The 22126-nt window shown below is 39.5% G+C and overlaps 1 protein-coding gene across 2 annotated transcripts in view; it reads left to right on the top strand.

Moving 5' to 3' along the window:
- Nucleotides 1–22126, top strand: part of LOC121917327 (structural maintenance of chromosomes flexible hinge domain-containing protein 1-like) — a 138814-nt gene that overhangs the window by 104384 nt on the left and 12304 nt on the right. The window contains exons 34-42 of one of the 2 annotated variants that reach the window (XM_042443215.1): nucleotides 1229–1287; nucleotides 2240–2327; nucleotides 2939–3070; nucleotides 5089–5241; nucleotides 9794–9920; nucleotides 10093–10212; nucleotides 15452–15540; nucleotides 16699–16821; nucleotides 21573–21763. In XM_042443215.1, the coding sequence (XP_042299149.1) occupies nucleotides 1229–1287; nucleotides 2240–2327; nucleotides 2939–3070; nucleotides 5089–5241; nucleotides 9794–9920; nucleotides 10093–10212; nucleotides 15452–15540; nucleotides 16699–16821; nucleotides 21573–21763 (1082 nt within the window). Of the gene's footprint in view, nucleotides 1–1228; nucleotides 1288–2239; nucleotides 2328–2938; nucleotides 3071–5088; nucleotides 5242–9793; nucleotides 9921–10092; nucleotides 10213–15451; nucleotides 15541–16698; nucleotides 16822–20238; nucleotides 21021–21572; nucleotides 21764–22126 lie in introns of those variants that run through there. The other variant, XM_042443216.1, reaches the window with a different exon arrangement.

Raw genomic sequence — 22126 nt, 5'->3', positions numbered from 1 at the left:
CTCCTTAGAAACCAAAATAATTAAAACTTGAGGCTATTGTACTTTGGCTATATCATGAGATGACATAACTCATTAGAAAAGAAAATAATACAGTTGTCCCTTCGCTTACGTGGGGGATCCGTTCTGGACCCACCACCCCTGCATAAGAGAAAAAAACATGGATGTTCAATCCCCATTTGAGCCATTGCCTTTTCCGGTGTGCATTGCTGCTCCTTCTGGCGTGGCTTCCAGCATATGCTGGAAGCCGCGTAAGGCGCACCCACGTATGACACGGGTGCACTGTACTTGGTAAAGTGGAAGGCAGTAGGAAAAGAGGAAAACACATGGATAGATTCAATCAAGAAAATGACAGCCTTTTGTTTGGAGAACCTGAGCAGAGCTGTTGATGACAGGGTCAAAATGAACCTGACAGCAATTAACAATATTTAATAAATAAATATAAAAAGTTGGGATATGATCTGCTCAAGGATTGCATTGTTTTGATTTTTGGGGGGGGAAAGATGAAAACTGTTTTAAGAGGAGTAGGCAAATACACTCGTCCCTTCACATCCATTGGGTTAGGGGCACAGGACCCCCGTGAATGTGGAAAAATCACAAATAACAAAAACACTATGTTTTTACCTGAGAGAACACTTCTCTAGGAATCTTTGGATCCTCCAGTGCAACTCTGTAGTCAACATCTGCCAGACATTGACCATAGAATTGCGCTGGAGGAGCTACAAATGGCTAGTGGAGTGTTGTCTCTAGCAATCTCTAGGTCCTTCAGTGCAACTTTTGGTTAAAGTTGATCACAGAGTTGTGCTAGAGGACCTAAATCAGTGTTGTCAATTTCTGGGGAATTCCTCAGAATCCAGGGAATTTAATTAATTTCTTTCTGGGGATTTTGATGGAATATTCCGGTAAATATTGGGGAATTCCGGGGATTTGGGATTTTGGTAAAACATTTCGAGGAATATCTTTGAGGCTTATTGGCAACACTGACCTAGATATTCCTAGAGAGAACATATTAATAAAATCTGTGAATAATCAAATCTGCAAAAGTCAAAGCCGCTAATGTGGAGGGATGGGTGTAGAGTCATGCACAACAGTCTTTGCTATGTAGTTATTGACGTGCTTTTCTCTACTGGTGGATTTTATTTATATATCTTGTATGTTAATGTTTCACAGCCACTGAATTTAACAAAATAATTTTAAAACATTTTCATAGATAAGGCTCTTTTTTTTCAAGGTTACAACATTTGGCTGTACCAAAACAAAAGATAAGGATGACGGCTTTTTCTACTTCAGGTAAAAAATAGTTTTACATTCCAATATATTTTTAAATACATGATTCTGAGAAGCAAGATAATTGTATAAGCTAAACAGACAACTTTTATTTCTCAAGGTGCCTTTGAATTACTGTATAATCCTTTTACAAATACAAAAATGCCATAATTGTTTTAAGCATCTCTAAATCTTTAAGGCAAACAACAACAACAACAACTAATATTACTTTAATAGGTTAAATCCAACTACAAACAATATCAGACAATAGTATAATATTTAGTAGATGTGTGGCATAGTGGTTTGAAGGTTGGACTACGACTCTGGAGACTAGGGTTCAATTCCTGCTCAGTCATAAAAAGTTGCATACTCTCACCCACAGGTGAAGGCAATACAAACCTCTTTTGAACAAATCTTGCCAAGAAAACACCATGATAGGTTGTTTGCCTTAGGGTCACCATAAGTCAGGAATGACATGAAGGCACACAACACACACACACACATACAAATGCTTTGTGGTAATTTTTTCTATGTAGCTACAGCAAGGTCTTTACTTGGTACTTTTTTTCTAGGTTAATATGTCAGAATCTTACATACAAACTGATGGTTGATTTAAAAGGAACCAAGTAGGTTCCCTTTAGGATATAAGTCATAGGATGCAATTTGAAGGAATTGGGTATATTTAACTGGCATCTGATGGAGACAAAGATGTGAATAAAAGTTATTGCCTGATAAACTTGACATAAAAATGATCAGTCATAGATACAGATAGATATGAGAGGGAGAAGTGAAAATCTTCACTTGAAAGAAGTCTGAAGATTCTCTTCCTCTGGCAAAAGAACATCTTCTAGAAGGGAACATTTCAATTCATCTATAAAATGCTACCACATCTAAAGGGGGGGGGGAGGAGAACTATTAGAAAATATAAATGCTATATGTTTCAATTTATTACTAAGACTCAGTATTTCTAATTTAGGAACAAAATTGTTCCAGAGAAAGTGGGTCCATACAGCATCCAGTTTATGTTTGCAATCGACAAAATAAATGTTCTTAACAGTGAACAGGTTTGTCTTTTAAGTTACATATTCAAATAAATGTTTCTAAACACTTTGCAGTAATTGTCGTTTCTACAATTATTCTGAGAAGACTTGGACTAATTACAAGCTAATATGTTAAATTGTTAGTAGTCTGCTTAGTTCAGGTTATCTTTACTAGATGCTTAGCCCTAAATCCAATTCTGCCATGGAACTTCCTAATCCCTAAGGAATACCCAAAAACTGCTTCTAGAGGGTTTCCCAAGCCATCAGACTAGATCAGTGGGTATGCATGCATGGGTCAGAGGGCTGCAGCAGAAAGGGGGTATTTCCCACCTTGTCCCCATGCTGTATTTTGCCAGAAAATGTACAATACTGTATATAGTCCTTACAAGTAAAAAAACTGGTTTTTCTAACTCATCTGCCATAAATTAAGGTCTCTCTTGCAAGCCTTTAGTTCTAATTACTTGTTTCTGTATCTTCTGAACTGAGGAGTGTTTAGAAAAACAAGCCTGCAACAAAGACTTTAATGACCATAATGAATTAGTCTTCAGAAGATGTCGCCAATTTTGATTTTAAAAATACCTCTGATCACATTTCAAATTGTAAATTTAGTCTATGTATTGTCATTTTTTGTTAAGATTATAATTGAAGTAGTGCCTAATGAACCAACACAGCTGATGCCAAGAACTTTGCCAAATACTCCTGCTGTTTCTAATGTTCGGGCTGTTGGCAGTCGGACTCTTGTCAAGGATTTGACCCTCATTATAATGGTAATTAATTTGAATTGTATGTAGTAGCTGGTTTAAAATGGGGTGGGAATCACATTTGAAAGATGTTGTATGTTAAAGTTGAACCATTAATTCTCTCTAGAAGCAAGTGTTCACTACGTAAGAGTCAGTATTTTGAAGTAAATGGGGATTAAGTGTCATCTAATTGTTAGCTGTTTTGTTTTGTTTTGTTTTACTAAAGATAAAAAATTTGTTGCTATAATTAGTCAAGTTGTATTTGATTTACCAATTCCCTGAAAGCGGAGAATGTAATTCTTCCTTTTCATTTAAAAAAAATATACAGCTTTCAACTTGCCCCACAGTAACTCTTCTAAAGGATCTTTCTGTCTAAATCCTTAGGGGAAGATCAAGATCTAAGTTAGTTCTGTCTGTGTCAGGCTATCCACTACAAAATACTCTGTTAACACAATATGCCTACTGAAAGAGAATGATGGCAGCCACAACACTTAATAGTGTAAGAAAAAGAAATCACATGGAAATGCAAAAATTAAGGAATAAGACAAAATGTTAGTACTGATAATATAATACTTCAAGCCAGCATTAACAGTATAAATAAAAACAACTGATCCCCTTTGGAGTCTAGTGTCCACATCTTTAGAAATTGCAGCAGGGGCTTTGGATTGCTAATGAGAAGGTGATGGCCTTGATTGCAATTGATTTATTATGATCTCCCAATAAAACACAATATCGTGTTGTGTTTTGTTGGAAGATCATACTTTGTTGGAGGAAAGTGTGATTGAAGACCATTGAGTCTGCTCAGCACTGACAGAATAAACTTGAGAAGAGATGTCTTGAGAGCCCCTGAAGTTAAGTTGGCTTTCATAGCATTCTCAAGATAGCCAACTGCCTGAGGAGGACTGTTTTTGAAAACAAATTGGATGAGCTTGCAGCCAGTTTGTTCAGAGGTTTTTATCTGTCCCACAACCAGAGGAAATGGCCAAATCTATGCTCTTTCCTTTCCTGAGAAAGGGAAGTTTGCACACACACAAGATTTTGTTGCTGGGCCCTGCTTTTGTATATCAGTTTTCTAAAAGGTTATGGAATGCTTTCCAGGGCTTTTTCTGTGTGGTACTTGATGCTTTTTAGCTGTGTAGCGTCTCCCCATTTAGAAATTCCTTTGTAGAAGCTTTCCCTTCTGGTATGAGTGCAGAAATACAAGATTTAATTAAAATTTAACAATAACTTTTACTCTTTTTTATTTTTATTTATTTATTTCTTTATTTTTACTTATAAGTGTTTTATACACAATGTATTTCAGTTTTTCTAAGCTATCTTGAGATCCATTTTAGGGGAAACAGTCAGGAAAACAATTATAACCACAGTAGCAGCAGCTGTGGCAATGACATTGTGGAGAACAGAAAGTGAAATATATCAGCTGCCATGTTATTTGGCAATTCAAAGATTTGTTGTGGAAATTTCATTAGGTTTTGCTTCATCTTATTAGACATCATTAGAACATTACTGTGGCACCATTATCCAACATGCTAATTTCAAACCCTTTAATTATTGCAACAACAAAAGAAGAATATAAATAAGTATAAGCTATTCTATACAAATGAAAGTCAAATTGGAATATTAGACATATGTGAAAAGTCAAATCTAATTTGCAATTTAATTGGTATTAGTTGTGACAAGAACACTTAATCTTTTAAAAAGTTTTCCCCCCAGCAGATACTCTCCAAGAGCCTTCTAAGTTAATATAGCATTTTAGTGATAATATCAAAAAGCTTTTCAGAGAGAAAGAGAGAGAGAGAGACTTTGGTCTGTGAGCTGTGTAACCTCCGTATTTTATTTATGTTATTTTACTGAAACAATCTTTTGCCCAATTGCCAAACATATTTTAAGCAACCTACAGTGTATTTTGCCAAAAAGTGTTCCTGTAAATTTTCAGATACCTCTAGAAACCCACCAAAAAAAAAAAAAGATGAAAAAGCCATTTGATCCTAATGTGAAAATGCCATGAGCAAACATTACTACTGCAATTTTTGTGTTTTCTTAAGGATGAATACAAAAACTCTACTGGAAATGATTTAGATGGAAAAATAATAGCTAAAATTAAAAGTTTGATTGAGAAAGATACAGACATCCCCTTGTTCCATGGGAAAACAAGTGCAGTTGAGTTTCCTTTTCATAGAGGAGTTGCTGAAATTGAGGTGAGTTTTCTAATATATATATATTCTAATAAATGTAAGTTTTCAAGTAATATTTCTGATCTGAAAAGTACTAGTGTATTACTGGCAAGACGCAGTGGTGTACTTTAGTATTAAATACAGGTTGAGCATCCCTTACCTAAAATACTTGGAACCAGAAATGTTTCATATTCTGGCTTTTTTGTTTTGTTTTGTTTTTTGAGGGGGTGGATTTTGGAACACCTATAAATAGTGAGAGATTGGTGAAAGAGGTTAGTCACACATTTCAGTACCTCCACTGTCAGAAATTTGCAGAGGGAAAGAGAGGACCCAGGTTCCTGCAGCTATGCTCACACAAGGCCCTTGTAAAAAGTAGACATCCCAAATCCTTCCCCAGCTGTCAGCACACTTTCTACTAGGAAAATAGAGCTCTTAGCTGGGAAAGGAGGGAAATATCCAAGTGGATTCAGTCACTGCTGCCAGCTGGTGCTTTCTTCAGCCACTGTAACTCTCGTAGCTGGGGAGGGAGGGAAAAATCCAAGCAGATCCAGCCAAGTGAAGTAGTAGTTGGCAGTGGCAGCCAAATCCACATGGATGTTTCTAACCCTTTCCAGAGGATTTGACTGCCACTGTGAATTACCACTTCACTTAGCCGGATCCAATTGGATGTATCTCTTACTTCCCAGCTACAAGGGCTACTTTTCTAAAAGGGTGGAAAGATGTACTGACAGCTAAGAAAGTATCAGTGATGTCTGCTTTTTACAGGTCCCTTGTGAAAATAGAACCGCAGAAACCAGGGTTACACAAAGAAAGGTGGGGAAGTGGCCCTACCAAATGTGACAGTGTTACTTTAATTCTTGACGAAATTAGTTTTTTCAAGAAGCTGGGTAACTTTTAGGACCATTTTCATCTGTATATACCAGTAATAACTGAGGAGAACTCCAGGTTTGGGGTGAATTAAGAGAGTTTTATTTAGAAAAATGCAGAGTGCAATTACACATGTAGCAACAATCAACACAGACACAGCATCCAGAGCCAACTGAAATGGAAATATAGAAACAGGACAGTGGAATTTGAGGGTTTTGCAAGGGTGCTGGTAATTACCTATCCAATGAATAGACCACAGAAAGCTGGAGTGGATCGGACTGGGAGGGCGCCATTTCAAACATGGAGTACAACCTGAGTGAACTGCATGTGTATGGTACGCACATGTGACTAGGTTTCTGAGATACATATTTATACCTAAAATCTAGCCTCAAGTGGTGGGTAAGATAAAAAAGGGTGGATGTCCTTTCCCAGGAATCGACAGTGGGATTCCAGGCTGGTTGATGGCTATAATCTTAGTGTGACAAAAATAGCAATTGGATCAGGATATCCCCTGGATGGATGGATAGAGAAGTTGGCTGGAAACACAAAAGGAATAGCAGAAAGGTTGGCTTACTGCTTTTGGTGCAAGGAAATCCTTTGTTTCAGGTTGCAAGAGGAAATGCAAATGACTTGAGGGAAAGAATGAGCACTTAGTACATTGATTTAGATTTGAAGGCAGCTGGGAGCCAAAACTTTCAGGTTTCAGAGAATTTTAGGTTTATAAAAAAGGGATGTTCAATCTGTACCAGTGAATCCAAGACTTTAAGTGTTCCTCCCAAAACATGTCGCATAATATTTGTTAGAGAATAAAGGCTGAAGTAAAATGTCCAGATGTGAAGAAAATGACAAAGATAACTATGGGTCATTTGTAGCCTGATAACCAGGGAATTGGTTACAGCTGGGTCAGGACATGTGATGTATCTGCAAGGTCATCATGTGCCAGAAAGCACTGTGAAGTGTTGAGAAACTATTGTGAATATGCTTGGTCATCTTGGTTGGGGTACAACAATTAAGGTGATACAACAGGAAGAGGCTGAGCTTGGTGGCCGCATGGCAAAAGCCCAAGCTTCATCGTACAGTGTGGGTTTTTGTTGGTTGGAGGTGGTGGATGTGTAGCTTTGGAGTTTTGCTTTCTGTATATAGTGCAACTGAAAGATTAAAGAGACTCTTTGAAAGAGACACTTGAATCAGTGTGCCTTTATCAGCATCCAGAGAGAAGGAGGAGATTCCTGAACAGCCAGACCGCTCCGAGACAGTTCGCTTGGTGATTCTTCTCACAGGAGCTTCTGCGTGCCCGACACAGGGCTGCGCACTCACTTTGCAACAATATTCTCGGGATGACAGCAAAAGTAATCTACTGATATCTTGGGTTTTACCCCACACATCCACAAGGCAGGATCAACCCATCCTTTTTTAAAATGACTCCTAACTGTCTTCTCTGACAGTTTTTAACTTCCTGCCTGCCGTCCGGTTGAAGGCAACCTCTTCTCCAAAATTTTATTCGATTTAAAACAGATAAAATTGTTAGAACTAAACAGGTAAAACAACTAAAGAGATAGAAAAGGAGTCAGGGATAGGAAGAGATAGGAAAGGAGTCGACAATCCATACCTTCCCTTACTCGAAGTAAGGCTCTTTTTTCTGGAAAGGGAGGGAAATAATAATTACAAAGGAATACAAAGAGAGAATAACTACACAGAGCTATGTACATACATACAACAAAGGTTATAGTGACAACAGGACAGCATTACTAGATAAAGGAACTGATGGAGAAGGGGGTTAGGAATCTTAACAGAAAAAAATAACTGAAAAGAATGATGACTTGCAGATGGTGTGTGAGGTTAAACCCAAGAAGAGTGGATTGCTCCTCCAGCCATCCCAGAATGACCTTTCACGGCAAATACAACTTCTGAATCTTTATATCTAGAGAGCTTTCCCTATTATTTATATATAAATTGCAATGATCACACAAAATTACATATGTTTAATTGGAGGTGGGAATTGTGTAGCCCTACACATATAGCCCTGCAACTCTCAACAGCTTTGGCCAGTTTAGCCAGTGATGAGGAATACTTGACAAAATCTGAAAGCCTGCATGATTGCCATTCATGGTGGTTTTGAATCTAAATCATTGTGATAATTTCAATGGGGAAATTTAAAGCCATTAAATTATTAAAATAATTAGGCCTTGAAAATAGTTCATATTTATATGAATTGGATAGCTCATGCTCAGTATTTGCAAATTGGTTATCTTCACAGTGCGCTCACGCCATACAAAGGTACACTATACCCGGCTTTCAGCTTATGTTGAAGCCACACGGCAATGGAATGAATGACACATATGCGCCGCCATGCCCAAGCCCCATTATATTCATTGGGGCTCAAGCATAGGCATTTTTTGCCTTAACGTGGGGGGAGGGGGTCTGGAACAGATCCCCGCGTAAGACAAGGGCCCACTGTATGTAGTATTTATAAATGGGATGTATCTAATGTTTCCTGGGAAAGCTGTAATTTCTTGATTTCTATCATGGCAATAGAAGTAACTAACTTCACATTGAGAACTGAATGCTTTATTTTACTATACAGTTGCCTCCCCCCCCCCCATTTGTGCAGATTTCAGATCGGCAACTCTCACTTAGCTGCGAGGAGCAAATGGAGGGGGTTTAAAAGGGGTGCACGCCCAAGGCGCGCAATGGAAGCAAAGGCCTTCCTCAATTCAAACCTCTGGGGTTTGAATGTCTGTGAGTTTCCATTTTCGCGGGGGGATCAGAAATGGATCCCCTGTGAAAACAGAGGGTTGACTATATATTAGTCATTATTCTCTTTTATATAGTTTTAAGTTATAGTGTGTCTCGACAGGTCTATTGACTGTAAATAAAGATTGAATTGAACTGAATATGTTACTCGTTTGGGTTCACTGAACATTGAATTACTGAACATTGTTCTGTTTTTAAATAAATAAAATTAATGATTACAAATAAAAGCCTAAATAAAAAAGATGTAATGTCTAAATTGCGCTTTTAAATATAGTTCTGAAGATATACAGTTACAGATCACCACCACCAGCGTAAGGCGAATACCACGTATGCTTGAGCCCCATTGAATGTTATGGGGCTCAGGTGCGGCATTCTATTGCAGCTCACCTTCAGTTTAAGCTGAATGCCACATATAATATGCCTGCATATGCCGCGGGTGCACAGTACCATAGTTAAAACCTGTTATTGTTTAGAAGAGTAAAGCTGCTTTTTTATTTTATATAGTAGTCTATAAGATAAGCTTGATCAATAATAGGTATTTTAAATGGAATATGTTTTCAAAGCATTTAAAAGACTATTAGGAAATACAGTACGCCTGCATTATACACAGGCGCATTTTACGCACTTCTAGCATACGCTGAAAGCCGCGCCGGAAGGGAGGGAGGCACGCACCATAAGAAAACAATGACATATTCTCCTGTGATGTGTGCCCCCACTCCACCACTTCACTGCCACGGGCACGAGCTCCATTCATTTGAATGGGGCTTGAGCATCCGTGTTTTTTCCCTTACGTGGGGGGGGGGGTCCAGAACTGATCCCGCACGTAAGGGAAAGGAGGACTGTATGTACATCAGCATGGAATGAAGTTATAGCTAAATCTTTTTGTACAAGTATAATTAGGAAGAAGCATTCTTAAATAGATAATATAAATAACAAATATATTTTGTTTTTTCAGGATCTTGTGCTAGCAGAAAATAGTCCAGGAAAAGATAGTACTGAATATATTCTTGAATTTCAGCCAGTAATACCAACTTTGAAAAGACATTTGAAGCCTTATTGCCTGCCTTTTTTCTTTTACAATGGTGAGATTCAGTGTTTCTCCCCCACCCCTCCTAAAATCTAACTTATGTTCTCCCTGTAGCATTTAAAATCTACTTTTGTTGCTTTCTTTTGATCAAATATTCATACGCCGTTTCACTGTGTGATTTTCTGATATTTTTTGGGATAGACTAAAATGTATTAATTATTCTCTAGGATATAAAAGGCAACAGCAGATGGCAACACTTACTAAAGAGAAAGACAGGCTCTCTCAATCAATAAATGCATATAGAAATTTGTTTGACACCACCAATCAGCTTCTTGATGAATTAAAGTGTAAGTAATGTAATAATGCCATATTTATTGAGTAATTGATTTATATTTGCATGCATTGTAGACCACACATTTTTTTCTTACAGGTCGTCTTGCAAAGCTATCTTTTGATTTTGTATGTACTGTTCTTTTTCAATAATACTCAGGTGTAATTTTGGTATAGTGCGCCCATGTCATTCGCGAGTGCAGTACATGCAGCTTCCAACTTATGCGTAAGCCGCGTACCAATTAAAGTAATGGTACGTACGCTCATGGCGTGCGTGCTGTCCCGACCTGCGAGCATGCGCCCCATTGTTTTTAATGGGGCGGAAGCATATGTGGATTTCCCCTTACACGGGGAGATCTGGAATGGATCCCCATATAAGGGGGAGGGCCCACTGTAATAGATTAAGAACAGATGTCTATATGCACAGGGACAAGGAAAACTACTATAATAATCAATACAGAGAAATAAAAGGTAACAACAAAAAGGAAGAACAAGAGACCTCTTCCACAAGATCCGAAAAATCAAAAGGAAATTTTCTAATTGGCAAGGGAGTAAGACTAGGCTACTTCTTATCACCCTGTCTAATTTGTATGTCAGAAGTGTCATACATAAAGCAGGACTAGATATGGAAGAAGGGGAGGCATGAAAATTGGAGGAAAGTACATCAATAATTTCAGATGTCCAGATGACACTATACTGCTAGCAGAAAATAGCAAAGATATGGAACAATTACTGAAGAAAGTCAAGGAAGAAAGTGCAGACACGTTTACAGCTGAACATTAAGAAAACAAAAATAATGAACACAGGTGATTTACATAACTTTCAAGTAAATGATGAAAATCTTGAAAAAGTTCAGGATTTTCAGGGCTTAACAGGAAGCCCTGTTAAGCAGATTCAAGTCAACCCAAAATTGGTTGAGATATGAGGACATCATAAGACAAGAAACATGCAGGAAATATAGAATTAAAAGACCTAAAGAATATCCAAAGTTTGGACCAGAGTTATCGGTATCATCAATTACAAGACATTTTCAAGACTGATTAAAAAACCAAGGCCTGTGCATTATAAAAAATGAGATTGACAATATAATATTACTTGAGAAGCCCAAACAAATAGCTAGCCTATATAGAGTTCTTCTTGAAAGAAAACTAGAAGATGAAATTGTAAAAGACCATATGATAAAATGGACCAATGACACTGGAAAAGAAATACATTTAGAAAACTGGATACTTCAAAATGGAGACCAGATGGCACTTGAAGCCAGCAAGGTTGGCAGACATTTACAAAGCTCATAATCCAGTCTGCTGTAAGTGGCGAAGAAGTTATGGTTCTTGGTTCCACATGTGGTGTACATGCCCAGTTACGGCAGCATTTTGGAAAGCCATCCATGCTACAATTTGTGACATTTTGAAAATATCTTTTGTATGTACACCAGAGCTATATCTGTTAAATACGTTGCAAGATATACAAACTGTAGACTGAAAAAGATTCTGGAAAATTATTCTAAATATGATCTCATTTGCAAGAATCTTGTTCACACAAACTTGGAAAACAGTCCATGTACCATCTTTGGATAATTGGTTATACATTGCGCCCGCGTCATATGCGGGCACACTTTATGTGGCTTTCAGCATACGCTGAAACCCGCGTGTGGAGAAAGAGGCAGCGCGTCCTATAGGGATGAATGGGGCATGCGCTGCCACATGCACGAGCCCCATTCATTTAAATGGGGCTCGAGCATATGCATTATTTGTTTTACACTGGGGAGTCTGGAACGGGTCCCCTGCATAAACAAAGGGCGCACTGTATAAAATGATTGAAGCGTCTGAAATGGATAACATATCCTGTGTTATTGACAGAGAATCTTATAGTGAAAATAAGGAAAGTTGGAAATGCCTTTACATGTATTGTGAGAAAATTTGGAGTAGTAAGAAATAATCTTACAAAAATAATGCTTATAGCAGATGATTGAGTTAATATTTTCCCAATAGATAAGACTCCCACATCCTGTTGTTTGGGTTATGCACCTCTCATTCACTCCAGATATAGGATGTGGGGCTCTTATCTACTGGAAATGGACATATCACAGGTAAGAGCCAATAACCCTATTTCTTTAGGAACATCAATAAGATAAAACTTTGAATTTTGTTAACATTTAACTAAAAAATAACTCCTAGCAGGATGCGTCTCTTCAAGCCAGCGAACTTCTGCATCAAAGCGGTCTGAGAGCCTGTTCCTTTCTTTGTGTGTGTGTGTGTGTGTCTATGTGCCTTTGGAGCCTTTCTCCTCAGCATTCCTGAGGGGTCTTCTCTGCCCTCCCCCACTATTCCTATCTTGTGACGTTATGACTGGGAGAAAGACCATGGGCCTGGCTTTGGGGGGGGTTATCCCCACTGACACCCCCGCACACACACACCCTGGCTTGGGACCACAACAGCAGAGCCTCAAGAGACAACTTATACAATGATTTCAGAGACTCAGACAGGGAGAGGTTCACTCTCTTGAGTTGCTGAGGAGGTCCCTTCCCTCCACCCTTCTGTTCAGGGTCAGGGGTCTGAGAGGCAAGCCTGCTGATGGTCATTCCCACTAAACAGTGAGTACTTGCCGCAAGCACATTTATTCTACTCAGGGGCCACCATTTGGGGATGTGAGAGGCCTTCCCAGTGATGATTAGCCCTGGACTCTTCTTTATTCACCTTTCCCCTGACACCACTCCAACAGTCGGTCTTAAACTTCTCTATTTTTACAAGAGTTTTTTAATGTCAGAGCTCCCTCCTTCCTTCCTGGGGAGCTCCCGATAGACCTGACTCTCAGGGGGGGGGGGGGCTCTTCTCCAGCCTCACCCCTCCATTCTGGACACTGGGATACCCTAGGCCAGACCACTGGGATGAGAGAGGGCCTGCTTGCTTGCCCGTAGCAGCAGCCCCAGCAACCCTCTGAGTCAGGCTGGACAAGCCTCTGTGTCTTGACTTGGCCAGGAAAGACTGTGTTTTGCTGGCCTTGACTTGGCCAGGAAAGATTGTGTTTTGCTGGCATTTACAGTAGCTGCTGTGCCACCATGGCCACATGGCATATTATAGGGGCAGCCATCTTGGGCCGCATGGCATACTATGGGGGCAGCCATCTTGGGCCGCATGGCATATTATGGGGACAGCCACCTTGGTTCCATCGTCAGCTGGGGCGCCACCTTCTGGAGGATCAGAGAGTTCTTCCTTTATACCATGGTGGCTGCAGCCCTTCCCCTACCTTTTTTTCTACAGGCCTTCCTCCTCGTCACAAGATAGATATAGCAATATAGCTATCAATATAGATATATAGAGATGATATATAGATGGATATATGTATATATTTATAGATATATAGATATAGATACAAATTTATAGACAGACAGACAGACATATAGACATATAGCCAGCCATATGGATATATAGATATATAGTTATATATATAGATATATAGCCATATATACAGATATAGCTATAGATTTATATACATACTCCTTTAAACGTCGACTCCCATATGAGACAGTTTCACTTTAGATCTCAGGGTCGCTTTGCTGTGACCGTTTATGGGCTACCCTGGGCTTAGCCTTGAACTTATATATCATTCCCGCTCTTGTCAGGGGGCCACTCAGGGCGAGATCACCACCATCTAGTCGGTGCTCCTCTCTTCGGGTGATCACCATCTGACTTCTGAGTTTGACTTTATATAGATATAGATAGTGATATTGATATAGATTAAATAAAGATAAATAAAATAAGCTGTTTATTTGGCCTGGGCTTCTTGATCGGACACAAGCCCTTCATCAGTCAGTGCGACCTTGGGGAGGTCACACTCTTTCGCCCACGGAGGTCAGCTAGGACAGCTTTTCTTTGTTTTTTATTTCTTCCTGACTGGGGGTCTATTACTGGGTTCAACTAGGGCCTATGGCCTCACCTCCCTGGCCATGCCTGATCCTACCCAATCTATGAGCTACATGTATAGAAATAGGAAATACAATGGCAATCCTAACCTTAATATTTATTGATATATCTTTACACTTCAGCATCCTGTCTGGTACCTTCATAATTGCCTTTTGTCTTTCTGCCTACGCTCCTAGCAGACGTTCTAGAACAAGACTAAAAAATAAGTTGAAGTTGTTTATGATAAGGATCAACTGTACAACATAGAGACGGGACGATCTGTGTTTAAATTTACACCAAAACCTAGAAATTATATATATCTTGTAATACTGTGCTATTTTGCCCCCCATTAAACGCTGTATTTTACTTTTTTTTTTTAACAAATAAAGGGTAAAAAAAAAGCAAGATTTTCCATACCTTGGCTTAGTCATTAGTCAGAATCCAGACTGTACTCAAGAAATCAGAAAGACACATGGTTGTGAAAGCTGGACAGTGAAAAGACCTGATAAGAAGAAAATAAAATCATTTGAGATGTGGTACTGAAGAAGAGTTTTGCAAAGATCATAGACTGCTAAAAAGACAAGTACAACTCAACCTGTGTATCCACGGAATATGTAACCATGGTTTCACTTACCCACATTTTGGGGGAAAAACATCTCTCTAGGCATCTGGTGGCTATCCAGCACAACTGTACTGTCATCTTCTGTCAGAAAATAGTGTCCATGGTAACAGGGGAACAGATCCCCTGTGAATAAGAGAGCTGGACTATAAGTAGGTCCTAGAGCAAATCAAACTGAACTCTCCTTTGCAGCCAAGATAACTAAACTGAGGCTTCATGAGAAGACATGACTCATTAGAAAAGGCAGTAATGTTTAGTAAAGTAGAACACAATATGAAAAGAGAAATACTTTCCAGATGGATAGACTCAGTCAAAGAAACTACAGCCCTGAATGTGGGAGACCTGAGCATGTGGGTTAGTGATAGAGTGACTTTCATTCATAGGGTTGTCATAAGTTGAAGTTGACTTGATGGCAGTTAACAACAAACAGATGTTAAAGCCCTTATTACATACTGCATGCATCTTGCTATGTGTATTATCAGTCTTTCTTTGTATAGTCCTGTAGTTGTATATTTTAACTGAACTGGCCCATAATTATGTGATGATTCTTAACTGTGAATGTGTAAACTATTCCCACTGAAAGTTTTTAATTTAAGTTGATAATGATTTTTGTCTGACTTTAAACCTTTATTCAAATGTCAGCCATCAGTTGATGTTTCATCAAGTGACAAATATGCTATCATAATTCAGTGTCAGCCAAGGTTTAACTGATTCTACTAATTTTTTAAATTTTAGGTCAAGTCCAGGAAGCTAAAATAAAAGAGGCTCAACTGAAGGATGATCTGAAAAGACACCACCAGATTGACATACCTCATGCTGAGGGGGTATGATCTTCTTCATTTTCTTGTATTTGTCATCATGAAGATGCTTAGCTTCAAAGGCTCAGATAAAAGTATATTAAAATGAATGTACATTTCTTTTCCTCTTACCTGGGTGGTTATCTGATTAGATAACATTATCTTAAAGTACTGCAGAGCACTGCATAACTTTTTAAAGTATCAAGTGGGCATAGAAAAGCCCAAACTACCCCTAGAGCCTTTAGAAAGTGCCTAAGGCGGGATACAGACTGCCCCTTTGAGGCGGGCTTTACCCGCCCCTTTCCCCGACGGATCAGGGCTGGAGCAGCCACAGCGGCAGCCCCAGAAGCCCCAATCCACCACTTCTCCAGGCCTCGGAGAAGTGGCAAAACGCCGCATCTTGCAGCCTGGAAAGGGGTGTCCTTGGGGCTTCATGCCCCAAGGACACCCCGACAGCAGCGGGGAAAGAGAGAAAGGGGCTGCTCGGCCCCTTTCTCTTCCGTATCGCTGGCGTGGCTGTTTAAAGGCCACACCAGCAATACGCCCGGCAAAAGAAGCTCCGTTTCAGAGCTCCTTCCAGTGCTGCTAAAAGGGCACCACAAGCACCTGCAGCAGCGCCAGGACATCACACCCGTGCCGCGCCGTTTGGACGCAGCATGTACGTCACGTCAAAATGTCGGCGCCCATGTAGACAGGACAACGCCATTTTGACATACAGAGTACGTCCTAGGGTTAGGGAGCGTGTGAATGGTGTGCGCTCGCTAACCCTAGAATCGCTGCCGCCGCGCTACATTTTGGCGGTCTGTATCCCGCCATAATTCACTTTTTTATTTCTGACTCAAAAGATAAAATTAATGTATTTGAAAAATGCTTTTTAGACAAATGATATGCATTTTTCATTACTCATAATTTCATTCTGATTGAATTTTCTGTACACTACACAATCAGCAATGCATTTCCAAGATATTGACCTCTTTCTTCTTCCAGTTCCTTAGTTGGTTGGACTTGCACCTTTACATTTCATTTTCTGGGGTAAAATCAGCTAATAGGAAGGAATAGTATTCCCAGTCCCATTGCTTATAAATAAAATTATAACAGTCTCTGTTGCTATCATTTTTATGTCAATGTCAACATTTAATTTTAAAAAGTGTAATAAATAATGGTGATGTTCCTCTTTATTTTTAGCTGCAGTATCTTGATTGTCTTATAAAGCAGAAAAAGTCTGAGCAGGAAGGAATAATGAAACAACCTAGAAGAACATGCACACTTAGCAATTATCCCAAAGGTAGTCAAGATGTGCTGGGCAAAGTGAGTGTATTTTCCCTTATCTGTTTTTCTTCTTTCTATTTATATGTTTTTACCTGCTTGGTTTTATTATCTTTACATAAGTTGTACAGTTTGCAATTAAATGAGATCTGTTTGCTGTTCAATGTATGTGGGGTTATTTAGGATCTTTTTGCAGTGCTTTAAATATATATATAGGTATACAGACATATATACAAACACATATTTACATATTGATACTGAAATATTGACATTCTATCAATGTTTAAACTCTGATACTTCCAAATACATTACATAACTTCCTCTTCTTCTTTGTGGTCTCTGTGACACACACTGGGTGTTCAGTGCCTGCGCAGCACATCATTGGAATCTTCTAGACTAGATCTGTTAAGCTTTTTGGCAGTAGCTCTGCCCATTCTCCATCCTATTCTCCACTATTCCTGCTCCCTTACTTTTGAGGCTAGTTTTGATTACAGTTTTATGGGTTTTGACTTTGGCTTCTCAGACTGCTCTTAGATTGTTTTTCTGTACCCAATCTGACTTTGTTTGTTTTGCTTTGTTTTGTTTACTATTCTTTCATCTCCTGTTCTTTGGATACATTTGACTTGACTTGGAGCTTATTTGCCTCTTCTTCCTTTAAGAGGTGCACTGATTGTGGGGTGAAGCTACCAGACAGGAATGGTAATTTGTGTTGCCTTTTGTTTTTGAGTGAGGCACACAATGTACATGTGTGCCCCCATTAAATTTGAGGGCAACCCCTATAATCCAGGTGATTACACAGCAGCGGCAGTCTGACATTCACTCTCTGCCATGGCGTTAGAGAGGCCCTTCTCCAATCCCCACCTCAACTTTGATGGGTTGTTCAGGTTTCACCTTCTTCATCTATTGGCTCTCGATCAACAGTCCACCATCATAGGTCTGGTTCCAGATATTTGTCCAGACGCAGATTTAGAGAAGATTCTAGAGATCTTGAATGTACATGTTATGAAAGTCACTCTCAGTACTAATCCCCTTATTGTTCCCAATTGAGGGACACATATTATGGCTCACATCACACCTGCTATTATATGGACAAGGGTCAGATGTACAAAGTACCATGTTGTCATGTATTTTCTGGACACTCTCCAGGTAGATTGATAATACTGCAGTCTGCACCAGTGTTGTGCCCACACCATAGAAATACAGATCACACGCACACACAGAGAAGGGATTTCAGTGTTCAAAGGAATACTGTACCGAGACTCACTGCACCAAGACTCACTGTATTGAGACTCACCATATCAAAGCCCACCATACCATGACTCAGCAAACAGAGATGCACCATACAGAGGCACAACCATACCAACATGAAAAACAACCACATGATGAAGATGCTCCCAAGGATTGTCCTCCAAAGCATCCTCAGGATGTCTGTCTCACTGACCACAACTTACCTGAAGCTTCCCAGTGTTCCACTTAACCAGAGTTGGGAGCAGACATCTCCAGCACCTCATCTTTAGATGTTCAGCTGGATAGATCTCCTTCACAACACCTGGTGGAAAATGCGCTGGCCTGTCCCAGCAATGACGTCTAGACCTTTTCTGAACAAATGCTCAGGATGGCCAATACCTTGGGGTTCCAAGTCAAGCATGAGGAGTTGGAACCAATGGATCTGGTGTACTGTTGAATCCAAGCCAAGGTTCCAACATCAGCTTCTATTGCACTGTTGTCTTCCTTGCTGAAGATCTCTCAGAGGTCCTGGACTACTCCTTTAACTATCCCCTCTACATCGAGGAAAACAGATTCCCTCTACTGGGTAGCTAATATAGAATCGGTCTGGCTATTGGAACATCCCAGGCCCAACTCTGTAACTGTCAAGACCTCACAGTCTAGAGCTCTACCTAAAATGGGCTCAGCTCCAGGTGATAAGGAAGAAAACGACCTAATGGCAAAAAAGCCTGTTGTGTCGTAGACTGTTCTGCTAAAATCATCACAGGAGCAGTGGCACTTCATCGACATGCCTGACTGCATTCATTGGTTCTTCCAATGCAAGCTCACATCACCATTGACTTGCTGTTTGATGAATCTGGTCTCTTCAGTAAGGGCATTGGTGAAAAGTTGCAGTTATACTCAAAATATATGCACCTTGGCCTGGACGTACAGTATGCCAACACAGTTCCAGGAATTGTACAGTGCTCAGCCTCCTTAGCAGTGCCAATCTTTGGGACCAAGACAGTTGTTCAGTCCGCTGAGTTTGAAGCATTATCAGCCCCAGTCTCAGTCTTCCTCATCTGGAAAGAAACAACCTGCCACTAAGTACCAGCTGAGTTTCAAGAAACACCTACACAAACGGGTCAGGAAGCATCTTTGAGTTCTCCCCTGCAGTCACTCTCAGTACTTCCACCACCTTTGGCCACAATTAAAACTGATTCCTGCGTCCTCCATGTTGTCAAGGAACTGCCTTGACTCCTTATTGGGAGAAAGGTGAGATATAAGAAAATAAAATGAGGAGGAGGAGGTTTGATTGTGAGTTCCTGCATGGAAGGGGGTGGACTGACTGGCTGTTGTGGTCTCTTCCAACTCTATTATTTTATGATTCCTCAACACTCCCCCGCGTAAGAGAATGGCGGACTGTACTTTCTAAGAGGTTGTACTCTCCAGGGGATTCATATGTTTCTTAAGGCCACAAGAATCTACACCCTTTTGTGCTGGGACTGACACCAGATTGGAGCCTTGAGCTCATTTTGTCTCAGTTGCCTAGGAAGCTGTTCGTACCAATGGCTTCTTGTGATCTTTGCCTACCTACATGGAAGATAGCGTCCTTGGTTGCCATAAGGTCAGCTCAACAGGTGAGTTAACAATGTGCACTACAAGCTGAACCTCCATATTTGCACTTACATTATAACAAGGTCGTTCTCTTTTCTGACATCTTCCTACCCAAGGTTGCTTGAACCAAGACATCATCTTACCTGTGTTCATGCAGCAACCTATCTCTGAATTCAAATGTACACTGCATTCATTGGATGTTTGCTGAGCTCTGGCTTTCTGTACTGACCAAACATCAGGTTTGAGGTACAACACGATACTCTTTGTTTGCTACTCGGCCTCAAATCCAGTATCATCTCAGCATTTCTCAGAGTGGGTGGTTTCGACATTCCAACAAGTCTAGGAACTGATGAAGAAGGAACCACCCACTTGGATCTGAACTCATTCTATTCAGGTGGTAGCTACCTCCTCAACATTCCTGATGGGTGTCTCATGGATGTTTGCAGAGCTGCTGTCTGGTCCCATCTATTAACTTTTATTTCCCATTATTGATTGGATGCCCAGGTCAGATTAGCTGCAGCTCTTGGGCAGGCATTATTGTTCTCTTGTCTCAAATAAATGTTAGTTGTTGGTGTTTTGGTAAGGTATCTATTAAAGTTGTGTTTCCACTGAACTGATTGTTTTTTTGTATTCCAGCATGACACTCCTGCGAGCTGTGCAAGAACCTTACTAATCTCCCCAGTGTGTGTATCACAGAGACCATGGGGAAAAGGAACAGGTTGCATACCTGTAACTGTGGTTCTTACATACACTGGTCATCTGTGAACTCACACGAACCTGCCCATAATCCCCTCTCTGGTGTCCTGCATCCTTAGAAACTGAGGTAAATGAACAGGAATAGAGGAGAATAGGATGATGGGTGGGCAGAGCTACCACAAAAAAGTTTTAACAAATGTAATCTAGAAGGTTCTAAAGATGTGCTGTGCAGGCGCAGAACATCCAGTATGTGAGTTCACAGATAACCACTTGAACAACCAAAATTAAAGGTATGCAACCTTCTTCTTCACTTTCTACCCATATTTCCATTTTTATTTTTTCTTCTTTCTTTCCATTCCCATATACATCCCCACATACATATCCCTTCCTTACCCTTCATAAAATTCCCTTTAATATTGCTCATACCTTCACATACATACTTTCACGCTTTCTCATACCTTCACTAACTTATTTAATTCATCATTTATATGTCATTCTCACTTTGTCTGTGCCAGCACCACTCCATTTTTGTTAACTTGATGATTTTCTTTAAAAGTAACAGTTTCATGTAACTCCCATCTACTCTCTATCTTTTTAACTTGATCATCCAAATTTCAGCATCATGCTTCCTATCCCTTCAAATAATAATAACATAGATTTCCCCTTATCATCAATTTAAACATTCTCTGTCTGGAAATCCAGTACTGCTATTTACACAATGTATTTTGTAAAAAAAAAAAAAAAGTTAAATGTTGTAGACCATACATTATTAAATTTTTCTAAGGAGTTGTACTTTAATAATTGATAAAATTTGTCCATTTCTATCACATATTTATCACATCATATAATGTGAACAAGCCTTCTTCCTGTTTGTTTGTGGAGGTTTTGTCAAATGTAATTTTTATCTGACTATATAAAACTGGATTGTACCAAAATTTTGCTCTCCCCCCCCTTTTTTTTTATTTTATTTTATTTATTTATTTATTTATTTATTTATTTATTTATTTTTTGGCAGTGCCTTCTAACATTACAAACAGCAGAAAAGTGTGGTGAGATCAAGAGAAGAGTAGTCTCAGATGGGTTTTTTGTATCAACTTTCCTTTCTATAGCAACCTAAAAAGAAAATCTACTAAGGGAGATGACTGTTCCTCAGGATTAGAAGGGATGGCTTTTCCTTCTAGCTCAGCTAAAGGAAAGGGGATATTAAACTCATCCTTCCTCCTAATGGGCCGAAAACTCATCCTCTTAAATACATTATTTGGATTTTTTGTCAGATTTCACACTTGGCACACATTGAAGATAATGAAGCTGCAAAGGTCATCTCTTGGCATCTGGCAAGTGATATGGACTGTGTAATCACTCTAACAACTTCTGCTGCCCGTCGTATCTTTGATGAAACCCAAGGGCGACAGCAAGTACTGCCTCTTGATTCTATTTATAAGAAAAACCTACCAGACTGGAACAAGTAAGTTTATGTATTCCTTCCTAATTTCAAAAATGTTTCATTTTCAAATTATGTTTCTGATATTTTAAAATTCCTCATATATAAGTTGGCCTCATGTATAAGTTGAGGGTAGGTTTTAGGGCCAAAATTATGGATTTTGATATGACATGTGGGTAAGTCAAGGGTAAAACTTAGGGACATGTCACCAAGGATCTAAAGGATGAAGCAAGGAAAACAATGGCAAACAACTTACAAAATTCCAGCAATCGCAACTGTTTGTGCTCATCCTAAAGGCTGGATAGATGAGAGAATAGAGGGGAATCAGTGCTTCCAGGACATATGCTCTTCCTTTTTAAATAAGAGTTAAAGTACAGTACTTACGTT

Source organism: Sceloporus undulatus, unplaced genomic scaffold (genome assembly GCF_019175285.1).
Source record: "Sceloporus undulatus isolate JIND9_A2432 ecotype Alabama unplaced genomic scaffold, SceUnd_v1.1 scaffold_15, whole genome shotgun sequence".
In the NCBI taxonomy this organism is placed as follows: Eukaryota; Metazoa; Chordata; class Lepidosauria; order Squamata; family Phrynosomatidae; genus Sceloporus; species Sceloporus undulatus.
The sequence above is the reverse complement of the archived record's forward strand: the minus strand, read 5'-3'. Positions and strand labels throughout refer to the sequence as shown.